General features: G+C 36.6%; 1 protein-coding gene across 24 annotated transcripts in view; it reads left to right on the top strand.

Moving 5' to 3' along the window:
• DLG2 (discs large MAGUK scaffold protein 2) overlaps nt 1-23,853 on the top strand; it is a 1,649,366-nt gene that overhangs the window by 1,144,993 nt on the left and 480,520 nt on the right. For 18 of the 24 annotated variants that reach the window (XM_055122503.1, XM_055122502.1, XM_055122499.1 and 15 more), the window contains one exon: nt 638-793. The exons of the other annotated variants lie outside the window; for them this stretch is intronic. In XM_055122503.1, the coding sequence (XP_054978478.1) occupies nt 638-793 (156 nt within the window). The remainder of the gene's footprint in view (nt 1-637; nt 794-23,853) is intronic. 24 annotated transcript variants of the gene reach the window in all.

The raw sequence follows: 23,853 nt of genomic DNA, 5'->3' as shown, positions 1-23,853 counted from the left end.
GCAAAATTTACCTTAATCATTCTACTATATTTATAGGTAGGAAGCATTTACAAAATTGGTTGTTTTAAATGATGTGACAATAACCCTAGATTAATTCAATAGAAGTGTTGAAATCGGTTGTGGGCTATGCATGGGATATATATGAATAAATTTGTGGCTATGGGTAGGAATAAACCTCTCGGATCATAGAGAAACCTCCCCCCAACTGAAGACTGCATTGTCTGAAGGTCTGACATCTCTAGGATGAATTACAGGTAATGTGTATGTGAATTTTAATTGTATTTTGTGCCAGATGTCAGTGAGTGTTCTCATTTATAATCTGATATTCTCTTTGTAAGACTTTTCCTTCTCTGGTGGATTTTTGTGGGGGAAGATATGGCGGAGAGGGACTTTCCCCTGGTGTGTGTGTTGGAGGGAGGGGGGAACATCTGTGCAGAGCTGGGGAAAGTATTACATCCAAAGCAGGCCCACTGAATTTGGAGTTATTTCCCTCATCCTGATCTCTTAACTCAGATTCAAGGAAGTGCTTTGAACTGTGGTAGATTTTTACTTTTGCACATGGAGAAATGCTACTGGTGGGATAGTACTTTGGTATGTGTGCTAATCAAGTATTCTTTCTCTTCCTCTTGTGTCACAGGCCACCGGAACCTGTTTACAGCACTGTGAACAAACTGTGTGATAAGCCTGCTTCTCCCAGGCACTATTCCCCTGTTGAGTGTGACAAAAGCTTCCTTCTCTCATCTCCCTATCCCCACTACCACCTAGGCCTGCTCCCTGACTCTGAGATGACCAGGTACTGCATGCGCTTCCTCACTTCATCTCATAATGCATGTGCTTCCCAGGAATGAAAGGGTAGCTCTGCTGTCACTTACTTCACTTGCATCTGAGCTTCTCACAATGGAGAGATGTTCTGATCCTTTCATGATGGGAGAAGTTAAGAACATCTGCCTTTTATTTCAAGTGTGATCACAGAACCCTAAGACATGATCACTTGATATCCCAAGTGTTCTTGGTTCTCATGTATTTCAATAAGATATTAATTATATTTTTAAAATTTGTAAGTAAATATATATTTAACCATCACTATTTCATAAGAAAGATTATAGAACAGTTTTTGAATAATACATAATAAATACTTAGAATGCTCCAAGCGTAATATTGTCTAAAAAGTGCATGTAAATATGATCAAAATATTAAATTAATATCACCATTTCTCTGACTCCTTGAGATATTAACAACCCATTCAAGTTGTAAGATTAGTTTATTCTATTCTATCATGAAGAATATAATCTTTATTATTTGTTTCTTTGGGGATACACCTCACAGTGCTTGGGCCTGACTCCTGGCTCTGTGTTAGGGTTATTTCTGATGGAGTTCAGAGGACCTAGTTTTACCCATTGTCATGATATAAACCTAGGTTTCTAATTATCTTTTATTTTTATTTTCATTTAATGGAAGAAAACAGAGGTTCAGAGAAATTAATTCCCTCATCATAACATTAACTATAAATGTAGAATCCATATTTAATAATAGAATGTTGCTAGTCTTTTCACAACAACTTTGTGAACAAATACTCAAAGTCTAAATAGTGGGCATAAAAGCTTGCATTAATATTCTAGAGCTGGGCTGTGATGGATAATTAAACCTCTTCACATAGTAGAGAAAGCTAGACCATGAAGTGTTTCTTAAGGCAGATGCAATAAAGTTTAAATCAAGAGATCACAATTGTGATCTTCCTATAATATGACAGAGTCTTAAACAGTTATGTTTTCACAGAGAGTATCTCTGTAATTTTTTAGGGCCAAGAAAATTCTGAATCAGAGTGACTCAAAGGGAAAATGGGTATATCAACATTGTCATCTTAGAATGTCATCTGTGTTTTGGTATTTTCAGAGTTAGGTTAGAAGTCAATTACTTTAATAATTACTTTATTTAACTTCTTTAGAGAAGTTAAATAACACATTGTAAATTGCATCTAGAATTTCTAGAAATGAGTGAATAATATTTTTGATGGTGTAGTCAGTATTTGAATTTTCACTAACTTGCAAAAATTGAAGCATAATAGTAATTTAAAGTGTTGTGCAAATATTAATTAAACATTTTTTAATACATGGAATTAGTCCATTTTGAAGCTAAGGGTCACCCTAGCCATTAAGAGAGAGGAGGTGATGACACACGTAGCACCAATGTTCTAATCATTACACATCTATCATCAGCTGTATCATGGCAACAAATACTTTCTGAGCTCTTCCTGCATGGCAGGCATTTTGTTCATATATCTTATGAACTGTTTCTGTGAATAGTTCATAAGGCGAATGATTCAAGGTGATGATCCCCTGTGAGGTAACTAGTATCATTCATTTCTTTTTTGAATAAGGAAATTTAAGCTTTGCAAAATTTCCTGACATGCCCAAATCCACTCACTAATAGCTGTCAAGTCCAAGAGCCATCACAAGCTTGATAGGCAGAGACATCTATGCTTGTTGAAAAATTCTCCATCCATTTTTCTTCCTCTCTTTTCTCTATTTTCAGTCTTTCTTCTTATCTCCTTTCTCTTACTCAGTGTTAAAGATTACATTTTGTTGTGAACCTTTTTGTATGTATATGAACATAAATGTTACATTTCTTGAACTCCACTGGTGATTTTGATGCTTTCTTCACTAGAAACTCACTGATATGGAGACTATAGCATCTACTTTTGTGTGAACCCATGAGAAACAATTATTTTCAGTGTACTTTCTGTTATCTGTGTTATGAATGCCATAGGGTCTCCTTGTTTACTCTTTCCCCAAATAAAATTTGTTGTAATTTAATCTTGAATGTGTCCATTTCAAATTACACATCTTCAGCAATCCCAATATGAACCTGTTCCCAAGCCTACTACCCTCTGTCATTGCTTTGAGACAATTATTTTTTAATTATTTGAATTCTGTCTCCATCTTTTTCCTCCATATTTCTTTTTTTATTATCCTTAATTTCCAGGAAAAATCATACGCACATTTTATTGCTATTGTCACTATTGCATTGATGATTTTTTTTTCCTTTTTGGGTCACACCAGTGATGCACAGGGGTTACACCTGGCGGTGGGCTGCATGCAAGGCAAATGCCCTACCTACTGTGCTATCACTCCAGCCCCTGATGCTGAAATTCTTGATTGCATCCTTCCACAGTTCCCCCAGATCTGTGATCAACACATTCACTGTCCCATTGACCAGGTCAAATACTAGTAAAACTGTTAAACTATTATCCATTTCCCTTAGTAATTCCACTCAATTCATGTTTCCACTGTTTTATACTAAATGCCCATCATTTCTCACCAAGAATGGCCTTTTAATTTGTGTCACTGATTCTGTTTCTTCCCTTTTTGCTTATTCTCAATGCAGTCCAAATGATCTGATAAACATATAGATCAGATCTGTTTCTTTCCTTTTTTGCATTAGTATAAAATGCAAAGTCATTAACATGGCATTCAGGCTATGCATGACCTAGCTTTGCCTGCCTCTGAAATATTTTATTTTACTGTTTCCTTGGCTAACTATACTATTCATGTTGGCTGCCTTTTTATTCGGAAAATGCAATAAATCTTTTTATGTCTCAAGTGCTTTATACATGCTTTTTCCTCAAATTTAAAAAAGCTCTTTCTATACTTTGCCTGTTAACGTCTGGTCATCTTAGATCTATGTTTAAGTTGTACTTCTTCAAACACTTCCTCTAAGAGAAAATGAGAACGAGATTCCTCTTCCTCTATTCTATTCTATTGTATTCTATTCTATTCTTTTATTTCTTTCTCTCCTTATTTCTGACTCTTTCTCTCTCTTCCTCCTAATTCCTCTATAAGGTACTAGCAATTTATAATTAAACCCTTTCTGGTTTGTTTTAAACTAAATGTCTGTTCAAATACTCTATATTACAAGCTTACTGAGTTCAGTTTGTTTAATTGGTGCATGATTATGTTAGCACAGTGCCTGGCGCAAGAACTCAGAATTGTCCTGTGAATAAATATGAATATAAATACAGGTAGATTATGGCTAAAATTATACTGAGTTCTTAGTAAGTATTTAAAAATAATTTCATTAATGAATGCATGTGTATGTAGAAACAACAATAAATTATAACTATTGTATCAAGTTATCTTTAGTATATAGCATTCAATTCTTGAACATTAAGCAGTTCCTTTCAATCATTTACATCCTCTTTAATATAAAATGTCTTTTGATTAGATGCTCCTTAAAATGTATCCAATAATTCAAAGTAAAAGCTCAAACATTTTACTTCCATTTCTGATACTATCATTTCTTAATTTTACTATGATATTAAATAACTCAGAATCTCAAAGATAGATGAAAATTTTGAATTAAAGAGACAAGCCCATGTCCATTGATGATAAACACAATCCACCCATCTCATGGATTTATGTCTTACTTCCCCTAGCAAAATAAAAATATGTTGAAGTTTTCTAACCTAAAACAAATAAAAATATATTCATATGTGAATATATGTATATAAATTTATGTCATGAAGATTACCAAGAATTAATGTAAGAACTAATATTAATCCAACCTTTAAGAAAGATTTAAACTAAAAATGTTTTTGAAGATATTATTTTTTGTAGGGGAAGTACAGATGGGTTAGGTAAGCTCAGGGCTTACCCCTAGCTCTGTGCCCAGAGATCATGCTGGAAGTGTTCAGGGGTCCGTGGTTCTGTAGATCTAACCATGACTGAATGCCAGAAGACAGACATCTAACCCCTCCCTGTACTATCTCTCCTGCCCTGGAAATGTCACGTTTCTAACTTGTAAATTGCACTATGTAGTAACTTATCTTTTCAGGATATTCAAGAATTTTACACACTTTTGCAGAAGCATTAATATATTAACTCAACAGTTACTGTGAAGATTAGGATTTGAGCTAATCCATTAAAGTTAGCAAACATGTAAAACTACGTCTTCACAAGTACCAGTTTTACCTTTTAGCCAAATATTTAGGAGAGTGGAGGCCAGTCAACAAAAGTAAGAGGAGTCAGTCATCTGCACTCTCTTTCAATGAAAAAACCCCAATTTTCATCTTTTAATTGATAGCAAACATCCAGGATGAATTAATTGCATGCACAACTTTTTTTCTGTAGCATCATCTAAAACAAAACACAGGAATTATAAATTTCCTTAGAAAAGCAATTTAAATTGCTTGGCAAAGTGCCAGCTCCCAAGGCTGGAGATTATGTTTGGAGTAATTAACTTCGCGAACTTGCAAAAGCAAGAAATGGGCAGAGTTCAGAATTTAATTCTGAACTCTACAGAAAACAAACAAGATTGCTGTGGGTACTCTGTCAAGTATATCTTTTGTTCTTAAAACGAAGATATTGTTCTTAACATTAAATTGGTTTTATATTTGGGGAGAAAAATCATTTATTGTTGTATATTCCTAGGGTAATGAAAATATTTTTTCAGTTTTCTAAACACTCATGTCATAGAAGTCCTTAATTCTTGCTCTTTGTACTTGATAACCAAATCTGAGATATACCAGGTGAATGGTTCGTATTGATTTATCTTGAAAGGAAATGGCCTCTAAAGCATTATCTGACCATAGCACACTGGCTGTCATTGGAGAGCATACATTCTCGATACTTCTACTATGTGTCAAATATTGTCTTGCATTATAGGGATTTCGAGATGAATAAGACATGGTTCCTTTCCTTATATAATTTATAATCACTTAAATAAAGAATTCATTTCTGTTTCTTCTGACATATCTGCTAAAGCCCTCAATTTCTCCATCATGATTTTGAGACCATGAAAATATGACTAATACAAAAAGGTAGTAATGACATCCAGCATGGTCTTGCTTTCAAGTTCATACAAAAGACTTTCTTCTGCATAGATGTGAACACATGCACGAGACTACCCATCATTCATGTTGCTTTTGCCAGTTCCTGCACCATAAATTAACACTTTACTTTTAGGGAAACTGCACCTTGCCTTCTCATAAGTCCATCTTTTAGTCTATCTGCTAAGTACTGTCTACAGGGTGCAGAGTCCTTGTCAACAATTTATTCCCTTTGTTAAAATCATGAAGTTGCTGTCCCTGTTTTGGAGCATAAAGCAAGATGTTTCTCTGCAGCTTATTTTTTGTCTAAATTTTTTCTCCTTCAAAAATAATAGAAAAATTACTTATTCAGTTTTTGAGATAAATACTTTTATTCTCTCAAAATCTATCAATTAAAGTTATGTATAATTTCTGAATAAAATAATGCTGTACTGAGTACATATGATGTCTAAAAGTAAACAGTAGTAATGATATTATACTGTCTCTTTTTTAAGAGCTTTCATATTTGAGTTTATTCTTTATCTAATTTACAATCCACTATCAGAGTTGAATATTAAAAAGAAAAATTGCAAGTAGTGAACATATTGATTACAGTCCCTCACTCATTCACTGCAGTATGTAAAATCCAGCAACATTGGTATTCATCCTATTAATAGGTCTGATACTGAACTTCACCGCTAGGATAATGTTTAGCATCCTAAGTTTCTTTGTTGTACTACTGTTGACTTTCCTGATTTTGAGAAAAGTCTACCAGTTTCCTGGTTTATCTCATCAGTCTTTCGTATTTCCTTTCATAAAGGACATTTTATAGCAAAGAGAGTTTAACAAGAGAGAAAAAGCCATTCATAGGAAATTTTACCTTCAATTCAATAATTAGATGATAATTTTCATATAGTCTATGATAAATTGGTAACTTTCATTTAGCACATTTGGCAATATTGCTTGAGTGAAAGATGGTGGCTATAGTTCAGTTGTCAAGAGTAGATAGTTGCCTTTGGAAGCCACAGAATTCTTTAACCAAGTGTATGTACATATGCATATATACATGAAAAGGCCTTCTCCTAACCTAGAAAAAAGAACATTGTCCTTCTGATCTAAAGCAATGATACTATATCCTGCCTCCAGTCCTGGTTCTTCATATCCTTCACCATGAACTTCTTCTGTCCAGCTCTCAGACCTTGGTCAACATGATCTTCTAGAGTCTTTTCTCTACCTTACTTCCACTGCATTTTTATCATCTTTTTGTTTTTGTTTTGTTTTTTGTGTCACACCCGGAAATACACAGGAGTTACTCCTGGCTCTGAACTCAGAAATTACTCCTGGTGGTGCTTGGGGGACCATACAGGATGATGGGGATCGAACCTGGGTTGGCCATACAAGGCAAATGCCCTACTCACTGTACTATGGCTCTAGCCCCTATCATCTATCTTTAGTACTGATCCTTGTCATGTCCCTGTCATTCCATGCATACTTATTGGATGATATGAGCTATTCCATATTATACATGCTGATGTCTTACTTACATCCCAATCCAATAATGCAGTAAATGGAGCAGGACTCTACTCTCCTTTCTTACCACTTCAGCCTTCACATTTGTCATGTATCACATTCTTTTGCAAAGCTAACTTCCTTGTGCCATTCTATAAATCTTCTAAGCTTACAGAGTTGACGAACAACTAGTTTAATTTCTCCTTTCCCTCTTCATCCTTCCTCATATATATAGACATATATATGTACATATATATACATATATATATTTCAAAGGTATCAGTGGGGGAATCAAAGCCACCACCTGCTCCACCTTCTTTAATGGCCCAGGCTCCTCTTTCACCATGCAAGTTCTTTTTTTTGTATCAGAGAGAACTTTATAAACCTGAGAAATCTGTTAAAACATCTCTCCTTCATCTGCACTTTCATTCGATTGTTACTTCAAGGCCAGTTTCCGATAAGCCTTCTTCAGTTCTTCATGGATGGCATCGGATTTCACACCCAAAACATAGCAATCGTTTTTCTTTTGCTATTATACACAGCCTGTAAAGCAGTAACTGACCTGAGGCAGTAACTGACCTGACTGGGGACAGGAAAGAGCACGTTTCTTTGTGCCTGTCACTTAACATTCTAGAAAGTTCCCCTTGCCTCTTTTTCTTAAAGTTTGCAAAGAGACACTAAACAAGGAATAGCTCAGAGTTAAGCCTCATGGTCTGTAAAACAGCCAAGGAGTCTGGGAGTCTCAAAAGTTCTTTTTGGCCAAGGAGTTATTAGGGTGTGTGAGAATACGGGAAACACAGGTAGATACAGAGCATACAGATCTACGGAGTATACTTACCACACTGAAAGTTGTGGGGTTTATCCTGAAGGCAGTGAGGAGGTGCTGAAAGTTTTGAAGATCAGCAAAGATATGATTTGTGTTGGTAGAAAGATCCTACTTAACTATGTGGACAGAGTTCAAGGTAAAGAGATGAGTTAGGGTAATAATTACAGTTGAACCTTGAAGAATTAAACTGCAGTTGATAGGACAGACATAAATAAAAATTCTTACTTGATTCAAGGGTGGGGATCTGTGACGTGGGGTATTTACTTTATGGTGATTTTATTGCCTCCTCTTGGAACATTCTTGAATATAGTGAATACTTTTATTTTTTTTTAATTTATTTTATTGAATCACCAAGTGGAAAGTTACAAAGTTCTCAGGCTTATATCTCAGTTACAAAATGCTCAAACACCCATCCCTTCACCAGTGCCCATATTCCACCACCAATAAAAACAAAAACAAAAGCAAAAACAAAACAAACAAACAAACAAACAAAAAAAAGGTATAGATCCCACCCTTCACCCCCCAACCCACCCCATACTTGAGTGATAATTTCGCTTCCTTTTCTCTTTACCTTGATTACATTCCAGATTTCAACACATAACTCACTATTGTTGTTAGAGTTTCAAAACAGACTCACTATTTTTGTTGGAATTTATCCCCTAAGAATACAGCTCTATTAACAGGGAAATATTTGATAATAAGTTTTCCACTGATGAGAATGAAGAGATAAAATGTCGCGCAGCTGCGGTAGCGGCCACGCGTTTTACAATTTCTGTATTATAGTAATTAAGTCCGCGAAGATTTAAGTTTGAAAATGAATCATTTCCCTTCCTGGAACAGCATGTAGCCAAAGTTAGTTCACAGTCTCCATACATGGGTGCAAGCACTTGCTGGAACCCCAATTCCTAAAGCTGTCTCTGGTTCCCGCTTGTTCCACATCCACCGGCTCTGCAGAGGCATGGGCACCCGGGCCGAAAACCCGGCCGGCCGGAGCCAAGCCACCGGCCCCGGCTGGGGCTGGCCCTGTATCCCGCGGCTGTTTCAAGTTCAAAGCACGCATTTTTTTTTTCCCGCCACAAGTTCATACCTTCTCAACGGACCCACAAAATGTCGGACACCACGCCTTCTCCCAGAGGGGAGAGACCAAGAAGGAAGGTTATTTCCTCCCTTAGCTGGCGTGGGGCAAAAGCTTAGTTCACAGTCTCCATACATGGGTGCAAGCACTTGCTGGAACCCCAATTCCTAAAGCTGTCTCTGGTTCCCGCTCGTTCCACATCCACCGGCTCTGCAGATGTATGGGCACCAGTGAATACTTTTAAACATAAAACAGTAGTGGGAAATTTAAAGGAAGAGGAGGGAGACAAAATACATTAAACAGACTCATTTTAGAGAATGTGGCAATATGATGTCATAAACAAAATAGGGATTGTGTCCATACTATTTAGTTTTAAAGCCTCCCTGGTTGTAATCATCATGTACATTCATTCAAGTATTTCACTTCACTGAGAACCTCAATAGCTTTGAAGAAAAGAGCCAGGGAGCATAATAACTGAGTTGTTCTGGAAAGATTACTGCCAGGATCCAGGGGAATAGAGCAAGTGAATTTTCATCTAGTCACTATGAAAGTTTCATCTAATCATTCATCTATGCAGATTAATAATTATGAATAATTTTCATATCTCTGTTCTATTTTGATACCTTGAGAACATATAAATTTAGTTTTAGTGATTTCACAAATCAGGTGCAAAAATATTTATTGGAACAGGTAAATCCTCTGAGTAAATCCAAGAAAGCTGTTCACATTAATTCCTTTTATCATTTTTAGCAGTAATCCTTTTTATAACCATAGACAAAGTAATTTATTTTTCCTGTCATTATTACCTTTGTAGATACCTTGTCAAAAGTAGCATGCTTCTAAATCACTTTGTGATTCCATACGTTTTTCCCCACAGTGCTTCGAATCAAAACCCCAGTCTCTCATGTGCAAAGCTTCCCCTCTACCCCTGCGCTCCATCCCAGGACTCACACTTTGAACATTTTTCCTTTAATCTTCTACTACCCTCCTTATTTTAATCCCTGTTAGTATTTTAAGGCGTGAGATTTGATCTCCCAGGAGGAGGGGTGGGACTCAACAAGGGCATCCCCACATTCACGGATAAGCTTCGCTTTCTGCTGTCCTCTGTGTCCCCTACACACAAACCAGGCATCTCAACGAGAATATGAGCTTGACTCACAAGATTGAATCTGAGGAATAACACCACTGAAGAGAGAAGGAAGATGCTTAACAAATCACTGACCTTCTTAGGCCCTTAAAGTGTTGATATAATCTTAAAGAATTCCTAGTTTAATTTTTTAATTAAAACTAGGAAAGATAGCTCTCCCCAGGCCTGGCATATGGCAAGGTTCCTAAACTTACATCGCATATGCTTCTTCAAAGTCCAATGCTGCCTTTTTGAAGTAGTTCATCATAAAATTCAATTTGAACTAAGGAAAATAAGGAGAGATTCATTGACTCCCACATAGATACAGAAACTGTATTGCCACATTTTTTGTTTCTTAGTTTTATATTTTTTTGATTGAATCACTGTGAGAAAAAGTTGCAAAGCTTTCTTGATAGGGTTTCAGTCAATGTTCCAAAATCCATCCCTCAATATACACTCCTTACTGCCCCCCCAACCCAGCCTTCAACTATGACAGGCACTTTTTTTGCTTTCTCTCTCTCTCTCTCTCTCTCTCTCTCTCTCTCTCTCTCTTTCTCTATCTCTCTTTCTCTCTCTCTCCCTGTATTTTTGGGTATTATGGATTCTGTACAGGTACTGAGCAAAGGGAAGCAAGGCCATATTTGGTTTTATACCCTCTTCTCTCAACAGTGTGATATGCACAAAGAATCACAGGGGAAAGAATGCCCCTCTAAAGTTAGTGTATTTTTATGTAAACAATTTTTTTAAAAGATGTCATTTCTTTATTTTTCTTTCTTTTTTTGTTTTTTTTGCTTTTTGGGTGATACCCGGCAATGCATAGGGGTTACTCCTGGCTCTGCACTCAGGAATTGCCTCTGGTGGTGCTCAGGGGACCATATGGGATGCTGGGAATCGAACCCGGGTCGGGAGCGTGCAAGGCAAACGCTGTACCCGCTGTGCTATCTCTCCAGCTCCAAAAGATGTCATTTCCTATTGCACATCATATATATAGAAATGTTTTTTCTATTTTAAAATTTAAGGTTCTTTTTTTAAAAAAGAAAGTGAAAATTGCATTGAATGAATGTAATTGAAAAGAGCAAGACAGAATCAGCCTGTTCCACCTCTTTCACTTATTCCTGACTATAACCCTAGCAGATGGGAAGAGCATGTGAGACATAGAAGACCTGGGAAGAAACATGTTCTTTTCCCCCAACATTCTTGTTCTTTGATAAAAGGATTTAAAGTTTAATTTGTTTTCAAAAAGTATAGTCGAAATGACATCTGCACTTATATGTTCATTGAGGCACTGTTTACAATAGCCAGAATCTGGAAGAAACCCGAGTGCCTGAGAACAGGTGACTGTTTAAAGAAACTTTGGTACATCTATACAATACAAGGAATACTATGCAGCAGTTAGAAAGGATGAAGTCATGAACTTTGCATATAAGTGGATCAACATGGAAAGTATCATGCTAAGTGAAATGAGTCAGAAAGAGAGGGACAGACATAGAAAGATTGCACTCATCTGTGGAATATAAAATAACAGAGTAGGAGACTTACGTCCAAAAGAGTAGTATATAATGCTAGGAGGTTGGCTCCATAGCTTGGAAGCAGGCTTCACATGTTGGTGGAAAGTCATCACAGATAGAGAAGGGAACACCTAGTGAAATGTGATTGGAGATCCTGCACGGGGAGGGAGATGAGTGCTGAAAGTAGACTAGAGACTGAACAGGATGACCACTCAATACCCCTATTTCAAACCACAACACCCAAAAGGAAAGAGAGATATCAAATTGGAATGCCCTGCCACAGAGGCAGGGTGGGGTGGGGTGGGGGGATGGGACTTGGGGGGTGGGAGGGATACTGGGTTCATTGGTGGTGGAGAATGGACACTGGTGGAGGGATGGGCTCTTAAACATTGCATGAGGGAAAAACAATAACAAAAATGTGTGAATCTGTAACTGTACCCTCACTGTGACTCACTAATTAAAAAATAAATTTAAAAAATCAACATGGGATTAAGATTTAGACTTTGTAATAGATTAAACTGAAGAGATAAAAATAGGTAAAGGAACAAACATGATAACCTCTCAATATCTATATTATAAACCCTAGAAGGAGGGAGGGAGAGAGAGAGAGATTAGAGAGAGAGAGAGAGAGAGAGAGAGAGAGAGAGAGAGAGAGAGAGAAGGAAAGTGCCTGCCATAGAGACAGACAGGAAGAGAGGCCAAGGATGGTAGGAGGGAAACTGAAGACAATGATGGTGGGAAAACTGCACTGGTGAAGGGACAGATGTTGGAATATTGTATGACTGAATCCCAACCATAAACAGCTTTGTAAATGTTTATCTTACTGTGATTTAATAAACAATTTAAAAAATAAAGTTTAATTTGTTTTCTTTTATGGAGTATAATGAACTCAGGGTTAGAGTGATGGATAAGATGTTTGCCTTGCAATTGCTGACCCTGGTCTCCTGAACACCACCAGGGGTGAGCCCTGGCAGAGCCAAAAGTAAGACTGAGCACTGCCAGGTGTGGTCCAAAACAAATGAAATAAATCAGAATTGTATCTCTGAGATTTCATGAGAATTTTCCTTAGTTTTATTATATTATTTTTGTCTGGAGAAAAAAATATATGTTGTTTTGGGGCCACATCTAGTGGTGGTTTGGGCTTACTCTTGGCTCTGCACTCGGGAATCACTTCTGGCAGGCGCAGGAGTCATATGGGATGATAAGAATTGGCCCCAAGTTGGCCACATGTGAGGCAAGCACCTTACCTGCTGTATTATCACTTTCGCCTGGAGAAAAAATATATTTACTTTATTAACTATCAAATTATTGGTTAGCAATGAGAAATTGTTGGGGAACACTAATTTCAAAAGTGTTTTCTATGAAGGCGAAGTAGCTGTGAGAAGATACTGGGCAATATCACTATAGCAACAAATTATAGGAACTGAGGAAGAAGCAAGACAGCAAGACAGTAGCTTTAAACTATAAAAAATGTAGATATTAATTTTTTAATTAATTCATTCATTTTTTATTGAATCACAATGAGAAAAGTTACAAAGCTTTCAGGCTTAAGTCTCAGTCATACAATGATCTAATACCCATCCCTTCACCAGTGCACATGTTCCACCATCAAGAACACCAGTATACCTCCCATCCCACCTCATCCCCCATCTGTGTGGCTGATGATTTTCACTATAATCTCTCTTTACTTTGATTACATTCAATATTTCAACAGAAAACTCGCTATTATTATTTGGAATTTTTCCTCAACAATCAGACCTGCTGAAAAGGCATCATTTGATAATGAGTTTTCTATTTCTGAAAATGAAGAGCATATGAAGTTTGGGATTTCTGGTATTTTAGTAGTTAATTCCAGATGGGCTCCATAAGATGTTGGTCACCACACCACCATGAAAGGAAAGGCCGAGAGAGAAAAACCTTACCCCTCCAGGGAGAACCTGGGCCATAGCTTAGTTCACAATTAGAGGCATAAAAAAAGTAGACATTAATTTTAATATTAACATGCATTAAAATCCCTTATGTGCTAAGTTCCATTGCAAGACACCATTTAAGTAGCATTGATGTTAGTATGTAGCTTTCATGTTTACAGCCTTATATGTTAATATCTGGAAATATTACATTGTGATCCCACTAGCACTGTAGTACTATAATACTGTCATCCCGTTGTTCATCGATTTGCTCGAGCGAGCACCAGTAACGTCTCTATTGTGAGACTTGTTGTTACTGTTTTTGGCATATTGAATACGCCACAGCTAGCTTCCAAGGCTCTGCTGTGCGGGCCAGATACTCTCGGTAGCTTGCCTACCTCTCTGAGAGGGATGGAGGAATCAAACCCAGGTCTGCCTTGTGCAAGGCAAACGCCCTACTTGCTATGCTGTCACTCCAGTCCTGATGCCACTAGAACTCTGGTTTTAGATCTTTGGTTTTTGTTATTACCTTCTCATGGATTCCTTTTACCAGATCCAGTTACCTGTTTTCTGTTTCTTTTATGGCATCTGATATTTTGTTCTTAGTTTCTAGGAGCTTTTTGGTTTTGTTTTGTTTATTCATTTGATTTTTAAATAGCATAAGTAATCACATGGTTTCTGTCTTTCCTGGTTATTTAACTTGCACAATACCCATTGTTTTATCCATGTTCTTTCAAATAATAGGATTTTGCCTTTAATGCAGCTGAGTAATATATTAGTATGCATATGTGCCACATTTTCTTTGTTCACTCACATTTCCAAATTTTTTTATATACTAACTACTCATTCTCACATCATAATAGCCTATCAAGTAGGTAAAGCAAATTATGAATTTACTTTTAAATTACAACATATAATTGATTTAAAATGTATTAAGATTAAATCACTAAAGAGCATTAGAACTCTTATTTAGAATATATATTTATACACAGTATTACTACTTGTATCACTTGTCATCCCATTGATCTTCAATTTACTCGAGCAGGCGCCAGTAACATCACTATTTGTCCCTGTCACATGCTAGTGTAGCCCAGTGATATCTGCTTACTCCAGGAACAGGAAGAGCCTCAAACCATTACACACAGTAATAATTTTATTTATTTTTATGCCAAAATTATTTGACATAAAGTCATGATAAAAAATGATAATAAACCACAGATAAAAAAACACAATTATCATCTATATAATATTATAACCTACTTCTTATATCTTATAACCTACTTCTCCCTCTGGGAGAAACTGGCAAGCTAGTTTCCTACCTACATGGGAGAGCCTCACAAGCTTCCCATGGTGTATTCATATGCCAAAACCAGTAACAAGCTGGGTCTTATTCCCCTGACCCTGAAAGAGCCTCCAATGTGGCATCGTTGGAAAGGCCGAGTAGAGAGAGGCTTCTAAAATCTCAGGGATAGAACAAATGGAGACGTTACTGAGACCGCTCAAGAAATTTGACGATCAACGGGATGATGATAATTATGATAATCATAATCATAATATTTTCTCCCCAAATCATAATCATTATGATAATCATCACCACCACCCCATCCCCCACCTTCTCTCTCCTTTTGGGTGTTGTAGTTTGCAATAGAGGTATTGAGTAGCCTTCATGTTCGGTCTATAGTCTACTTTCAGTTCGCATATTCCAACCCGAATGGGTCCTCCCAACATCCTCTCCTTGGTATTCCCTTCTCTATCTGAGCTGCCTTTTCCCCCAGCTTGTGAGGCCAGTTTCCAAGCTGTGAGGCAGACCTCATGATATAACCTTTTCCTCAGTGACTTCCCAAGTGATTTCCTCACATATAGCAAATTTCTTCATCTTCTCATTTTTGTTATTGCCAAAAAGTCTTAGAATGATGTAATTCTAGATATGCATTTCCTCTTTTCCCACTAATGGCCATGTGGCATTTCATGCCCAGGTCAGGGATCCAGGCACTGGGTAACATCTGACAGAGGAACACTGCACTGCATTGTCGTTCCGTTGTTCATCGATATGCTCGAACGGGTACCAGTAATGTCTCCATTCTGAGACTTGTTACTGTTTTTGGCATACAGAGTAAGTAAGAAATATTTCATCTGCTCCTTGGAAACCAATTCACAGTGGGGTGTCTCCTTTGAGAACAATGAAATCTTTCCCTCTGCTTCTTGACAAGCAACCATGTGAATTCATGGACAAGTGGGGCCTTTTCTCCTCCTAACTTCTCTAATACTTATGTCTGTTTCTGTCCCAGACATATCTCCTACCCTGATTTTTATACTGACCCTTTGTGACCCTTTGTGACCCTTTGTAACTACTAACATTCTAATTCTCTTTCAAAGCAGAGAAACAGAAATGCAGTGAGATTTTTCTTTGTTTAATAGCATTGACATAAATAATAGGTAGGATTCTTGCTACATGTTGCACATGTAACATGGATGCATTTCTTAAAAGTTTTTTAAAAAACTCAAGTTAAGAACAAATTTCAAGAAGGGTAGAAAAAGTGACTTGAATAACTTTAAGAAACCTAAGCTGGAGTGGTTGAATGCCTTGGCCAATGATGTTCCAGGCAGGTGCTGACATCCAGTTGGTCAAGTGTTCCAAGAACCTCTAGTCATTTGGTGATGAGCATTATGTGGTGACATTATACTTCTAAAACAGATAAGCCTTTATAGTTCATAATGACACATTGCCTCATAAAAAGAAATTTAAAAAATAAACCCTGGTTGAAAACTACATATAAACTATAGTTCCACAATACTATTTATCTTAATTCAGTCTTCATCTAAAATACACCTAAAATTCATCTATAAAGTGATGGCTTTTCTTTCTGTTTTCTCTTAAAGTTCTCTTTCTGTTCTTTATATGCCTCATGTATTATGCTCTCAGTGAAAACTCTCATGCATATCATGAGTTTGCCTCTGTTTCTTGGGGTCAACAATTGGAAATCTATATAGTTCAATGTCAAGCTCTTTCCAACCCATATTTGCCTCCCCAAATTGTGTTTGGACACTGCTCTCTTCTTGCAGGATCAAAAGTCAACTGATTTTGGAGTTTTCAAATGATTTTTAATGCATCTTTGTATATTATATCCCATAATACACAGGAGACATGATAAATGTTTAGAATAGTCCATGTCAATTTAGAAGTTTTCCTCTGGTAGCACAAACACAGATTACCTCTGTTACCTCTTTATTGGTAGGATTCCTGTTACATGGTGCACATGGGACATGAATGGATGGCGGAAAGTCAATGAAATACAAGTGATAGGTGATCATTGAAAACAATAACTCATAGTTCAGTGAGAGATTTCATATTTAGTGGAAGCTCTTCCCCAGACTCAAGATGAATATGTGAGGAGTTACTTCTTCTCTGTAATATTTCACACTTTATCCTAGGGGAATGCAATACAGTTTTCCCTGCATTGTATTGATTTTGCCATGAAAGAAATTTTCTTCATCTTAGCTTCTGTTCATTAAACAGATTATATCTAATTATTGGTAAAAATAATTCAGATTAAATACAGTCAGCATGTGTTAAAATTGGATGCTTTAGAGAATCCACATCACATGTAAATTCTTCTAATATCATATATAAATTCTTCTAATCTTAGAAAGTTTAGACAATTTACATGTGCATTGCTATATTTTCTTTTTTTTTAAAATAATTTATTTATTTTTAATTAGAGAATCACCGTGAGGGTACAGTTATAGATTTATACACTTTTGTGCTTATACTTCCCTCCTACAAAGTTCGGGAACCCATTCCTTCACCAGTGCCCATTCTCCACCACCCCTAAACCCAGCGTCCCTCCCACCCTCCCCAATCCCATCTCCCCCCCACCCCACCCTGCCACTGTGGCAGGGCATTCCCTTCTGTTCTCTCTCTCTAATTAGCTGTTGTGGTTTGCAATAAAGGTGTTGAGTGGCCGCTGTGCTCAGTCTCTAGCCCTCATTCAGCCCGCAACTCCCTTCCCCCACATGGCCTTCGACTACAATGTAGTTGGTGATCGCTTCTCTGAGTTGCCCTTTCCCCGGAACGTGAGACCAGCCTCAAAGCCATGGGGTCAACCTCCTGGTACTTATTTCTACAGTTCTTGGGTGTTAGTCTCCCACTCTGATATTCTATATACCATAGATGAGTGCAGTCTTTCTATGTCTGTCTCTCTCTTTCTGACTCATTTCACTCAGCATGAAACTTTTCATGCCCATCCACTTAACTACAAAATTCTTGACTTCCTTTTTTCTAACAGCTGCATAGTATTCCATTGTATAGATGTACCAAAGTTTCCTCAACCAGTCATCCGTTTTGGGGCATTCGGGTTTTTTCCAGATTCTGGCTATTGTAAACAGTGCTGCAATGAAAATACATGTGCAGATGTTGTTTCGATTGTACTTTTTTGCCTCTCTGGGATATATTCCCAGAAGTGGTATTGCTGGGTCAAATGGGAATTCAATATCTAATTTTTTGAGAATCGTCCAAATTGTTTTCCAGAAGGGCTGAACCAGTCGGCATTCCCACCAGCAGTGAAGAAGGGTCCCTTTCTCCCCACATCCTCTCCAACAGTGGTTGCTTTTGTTCTTTTGGATGTGTGCTAATCTCTGTGGTGTGAGGTGGTATCTCATGGTTGTTTTGATATGGAATAACAAACGTCCAAGGATAGCTAAAACAATTCTTGGGAAAAAAGATGATGGGAGGCATCACCCTCCCCAACCTCAATCTTTACTACAAAGCAGTAACAATTAAAACAGCATGGTACTGGAACAAAGGCAGAGCCGTAGACCAATGGAACAGGGTGGAATATCCCTACGCATTGCTATATTTTCAAACATGGAGATCAAGGTTCATAGCAAGCAAACTTCTCATCAACTCTGATTGACTGGATGAAGGGTAATAAAATAAAAATCAATTCAACAAGTTTGTAAAATTGAAAAAGAAAATAATGAGAGATGAAAGAAGGACTTTGTTTTCAGCACAGATCACTGTGCAAGTTTGCTTAGCATGCTAAGTAAATGTCAATGCTGGGCAATGTCAAGGTAATTGCTATTCCCATTCACCTATAGTCTTTCTACCAACTATAAATAAAAGGAAAATTTTAAAAAGCATGTTGTTTTAAATAAGCCTAAACTGTATAGTGACAAGTGACCCTTAAGTGATGGGACCGTTATAGAGTCAAAAAATCCCAGTATGACTTTTTTCTCCCCCAGAAACTTGACTCAGGTGGGGATTGGTCTTAGGACCATTAAGAACCCAAACTCCAAGGATGCTAAAATTCCTTAGAGTTTTCCCTACACTATTCCCAGTTTTCACATGTAAGATTTAACCACTAACATTCTAAGCATTGCAAGAATATATTTGTTCCCCACATCCCATAGGGTCCCCCAGGCACTGCCAGGAATGATTCATGAGCACAAAGTCTGGAGCAATCCCTGAACATCTTCAGGTATTGTCCAAAAAAAAAAAAAAGAAATGTATGTAACATAGTTTATACCTGTGTTTTTCAAAAGTAGCTGCTTATGTTTTATAATATAATTTTTATCAATGCTTGATCAAAAAGAAAATTTGCATCAAAACACTTAGTTAGAGATATTAGGCATCAGTGCTTTTTCTCCCATATTTCCTAGTAAGATAAATTATATCTAAGCCTGGATATACCAGGATTGTTGCCTCAGGTGGTGTTTAACCTTAGGGTCATGTGATTGGAAGAGGGAAAGAAGTCGTTATTTTTTTTGTTCTTGTTTTACAATTTTAAATTATCTTGACTGTTCAGAATAAACATTTAATTTTTTTAGTTCTGTTAGTAAAAACTAAATTTATCAATCCTCTATTTAGATTTAGAAATTTTACTTCTAAGTAGCACTGTAGCACTGTTCTCCTGTTGTTCATCGATTTTGATTGAGTGGGCACCAGTAACATCTCCATTGTGAGACTTGTTGTTATTGTTTTTGGCATATTGAATATGCCATGGATAGCTTGTCAGGTTTTGCCGTGTGGGCGGGATACTCTCGGTAGCTTGCCAGGCTCTCCGAGAGGGATGGAGGAATCAAACCGGGGTCGAACTCATGCAAGGCAAACTCCCTACCCGCTGTGCCATCACTCCAGTCCTATAAACCAAAAAGAAAACTAGTATATAAATGTCATAGCAGGTTGTTTATAGTAGTCAAAAGGTGGAAACAAAACACTCCTCAACTGATATGGTATAACTCTATATTGAAATATTTTCTAACTAGAAAAAGGAATAAACTACTGATACATGCTACAGCATGAATGAACCTTGAAACGAGGCTACATGTACATTTAAAAAAAACATGCTGTATAACTTCCATTTATGTAAGATGTGCATAATGAGCAGATTTACAGAATCATGAAATTAATTTAAGATTGCTTATTTCTGGAGAGGAAATTGGGAATGGCAAATAACAAAAATGGGATATTTGGGGCAGTGGGTTATGAAACTTTTAAAATTATGTTGCAATGGTGATGGCACAATTCTGTTCGTATACTAAAATGCACTAAGCAATGCACGTAGTGAACAGATCAAAGCTTGGTCAATTATATTTCAATAATGCTAAATTTCCCATTGAAAAGACTAATGATTTATATGCTTTGGTAAAACCAAGGTTGCATTCTTATAATATCAAAAGCTCCAATAAAAATAATAGAAAATCTACTTAAAAGCTTAGATAATTTTTCTTCCCTATGACAAATAATAAATTCTTCTGACAGCTAACTATCTCTAAATACTTCACATTTCTGATGGTTTGGAGTCGGGGATATTTCCAAACAGTGCTCAAATTCCTTAGTATTCTCATGATTTTCAGACAACTGGGCTACAATTAAATAGGCCTTAATGATTTGGTCTTGTTCTTACCCTGTGGTGTTGGGGGCCCCCAAGACCAGGGCTGTTCAGAATCCTCAGTACTAAACCCCAGAGATTCTTGGGGTCTAAGTAATACAGAGGATCAAACTGCACTCCTATGTTTGACCCCTGTCTTATCTCTCTGGTCCCATATTTCACAGCTTTAATGGAATTATATTCCAGGTGAAGCCCTATTATGGGCACATGGATTTTTGTATCCTTTTTGTTATTACCATTAATCCTTATAATGTCAGCATTCTGTTTGTTTTTATTTAAAGAAACATGGTTTATAATGCCATTTTTAAAAAGTATTATTTTATTCCTACTGTTTGGTAAAAATAACAACTGTCAGAGATGAGAGTTGAGCAAAATTCCATTCCTCCCTCTCAGAGAGTCCGGCAAGTTTACTGGAAGTATCTTGCCCGCACAGCAGAGCCTGACAAACTACCTGTGGCATATTTGATATGCCAAAAACAGTAACAAGTCTCACAATGAAGACGTTATGGTGCCCTCTCGAGCAAATCGATGAACAACGAGATGACAGTGTTACAGTGCTGCAGTTTAAAATACAGTCTCACTTACATAAAATAACCGTTTCTAAAATTCCCCTTCTTCAGAGTACTTCAGCCCCACCTCACCACCAAAATTATGAACAACTTTTATGTTTTTACCAGATTTTATTTTTCTTTGCAGTTACTTTTGTTACTCCTTCCTGTAGCATTGTTTTTGCTTCTTCCATTTCACTTCATCTCATAATTTCCCCTGAATATTCAATTTTCTCCTCTACATCTACTAGACAGATTTTTCTCCTTACCATTTGTCCATTTTATTAAAAAATGCCTTTTACTCCTATACCTTTCATAGAATACATTCATGATTTCAGCTCAGATTCCCATCTACGTTTTATGATTCACACCTCTGTATTTTCAACAGTGTAATTTCTTGGCTATAGATCCATACATTTAAATACCTACTAAAAAACCATTCTCAAATTTCATAAAACACATTAAAGAGAACACTCCTTATTTTTTAGATTGTCTCTTGGTCTAACCACCACCTTAGGACAAATAAAAGTATGCTATAATATCTAAGAATATATGCTTTGACATAAAATTTAGCTTCTCTCTCATTAGCAGCATGATCCCTATGTCTTAGTTTTCTTGTCCATGGTACAGAAATAATGAATTATTCATCTTATATGCTCATTATGAGAATTAATCACGTATAAGGGAGAAGTGTCCATCATTTAGGACTTCTGTGGTTATTGCACCAAGATGTTTTTCTATGTTTCCTTACTAACCTTATATAAGTATTTTAATATCTTTAAGACATCATGAACAATTGCAGATTCAATATTACTCTCATTCCTGATTCTGTCATAATAATTGTTTATCCAAAAGTCTTAGAAACTGAACACCACCAAAATCTCTAGGCCCCTTTAATCCTGTCCCTACGTAGGGCCAGATGAAGCCTTCTGATTTTCCTATGATATGTTTCTGCCCTGATTAACCCTCTACTGTCTGTATCACCTGCCTTTAATTCAAGTCCATTATTATATTTCATACAAGGCAAATGAGTGGGGCTGGGCCATGTCCATTTTTATGTTTTTGTCATTCCTAAACTTCTGTTTACCTCTAAACCATTTAGCTATCACCTGACCATGTCAATGCCAGCTCTATTCATGGATCTGTTTTTCTAAGTAACTATCTAATAATCTTGGATGGTATATCTCTTATGGCACCATCATTTTCCCTGCTGTGAGATTCTCAGCCTGAATGAGGATCCATTTTCCATGTTTCTAAATTACAGAAGTCTGACTACTATATTACTAGTTTTTATTTCCTTGTTTTCTCACCAACGATGTTCTGCCACCTTATCCTGAGAACGGTATTTTAATTATAGGTCCTAGAAGGCTTTGCATCTAATTTTTTAAAGGTAATAAACATAATTTAAATTATTATTGATGTATTTACCTCAATAAATACCCAGTGGTTCCTATATTTAGTGATTCTATAATGGACTCTGGGCTATGCATTAGAAACACAAAGGTTAATAAGATGTAGCCCTTTATTGCAGGATCTCTCAAAGTAATAGAAAAGACCATAGCACACAGGCAAACAATTTTAATTGCATACAATGTTAACATAATAGAGTATATGATAAGAGTGCATCAAGAGAGGAATGTATTAAATTTTTAACATGACAAAAATGGAAGAAAAATTAAAGAACATATACAGACAGATGCACATGAACTTGTGCACATTTAGTGATACTTGGAAGTCTGCAGGATGTTCACTAATGGAGTTAGAGCTCATAGTTCAATTTGAAAGGAAATAGGCCTTTATTGGATATAGCCATAGCTCTTCTTCATTACTCTTTCCATTACTTAAATTGCATCATTAAATTATTCCCAGTCATTTGAAAACAAATTATAAAGCTTTACATGCTACACAATTCCAGCATCTCTGGATGTTTCCCATATTATTGTTTTCACACATTTTGGTCCATAGACTGGTGCTCATTCATGGTTCTTTTCCTACTGATTTGGGACAAAATGATAGAAAAGCACTCTGTATGGTATAAATTTGCCTTTCAGAATTAAATTTTTTCCACTGTCTTTCTTAAGGAAGAATGCTTCCTGGTATTCTAATATCCCTCTAATTTTGATGTTACTCACAATTATGAAAGTCTAGTGATATAGTAAGTACTGTATACATAACTCTATTTTTTAAAAAAAAGTCCCATAACAATAGGCTTGACTGCAAAACTCTGTGTTTAAGTTGCTTTGATCACTGTATGTTGCATGCTATATGTTGTAAACAACTCCATGTCAGCCTCTTACCCCTGTTTTGGGATGCCCAATTACCTATTTTGGTGGATATGTGACAGTTGGTAAGTTTAGGCCTTCTATTTTGACTATGGAATCTGTTTGTAAAACTCATGGGTTCTAAGTTTTGTAACCTTCAGATCAGATCCCCTGAATGTTCACATAAAATAGTCAGCCCAGTCATATATCCCATAATTCCCTTGCAGAGAATTGAGCATCAGTAATATTACTTTCATGTTTCTTTTGTAATCTTTTGTGATTATGTCCTTGGCCACATCCCATATTACTTAGTTTAACAAGGTGAAATTCACAAAGTTTAACGACAGTTTGATTTTACTTTTCTTATTATTTTAATCATAGCTGTAATATACAATTGCCT

This window comes from Sorex araneus, chromosome X (genome assembly GCF_027595985.1).
Source record: "Sorex araneus isolate mSorAra2 chromosome X, mSorAra2.pri, whole genome shotgun sequence".
NCBI classification, from domain to species: domain Eukaryota; kingdom Metazoa; phylum Chordata; class Mammalia; order Eulipotyphla; family Soricidae; genus Sorex; species Sorex araneus.
This window is presented reverse-complemented; position numbering and strand designations above follow the sequence as displayed.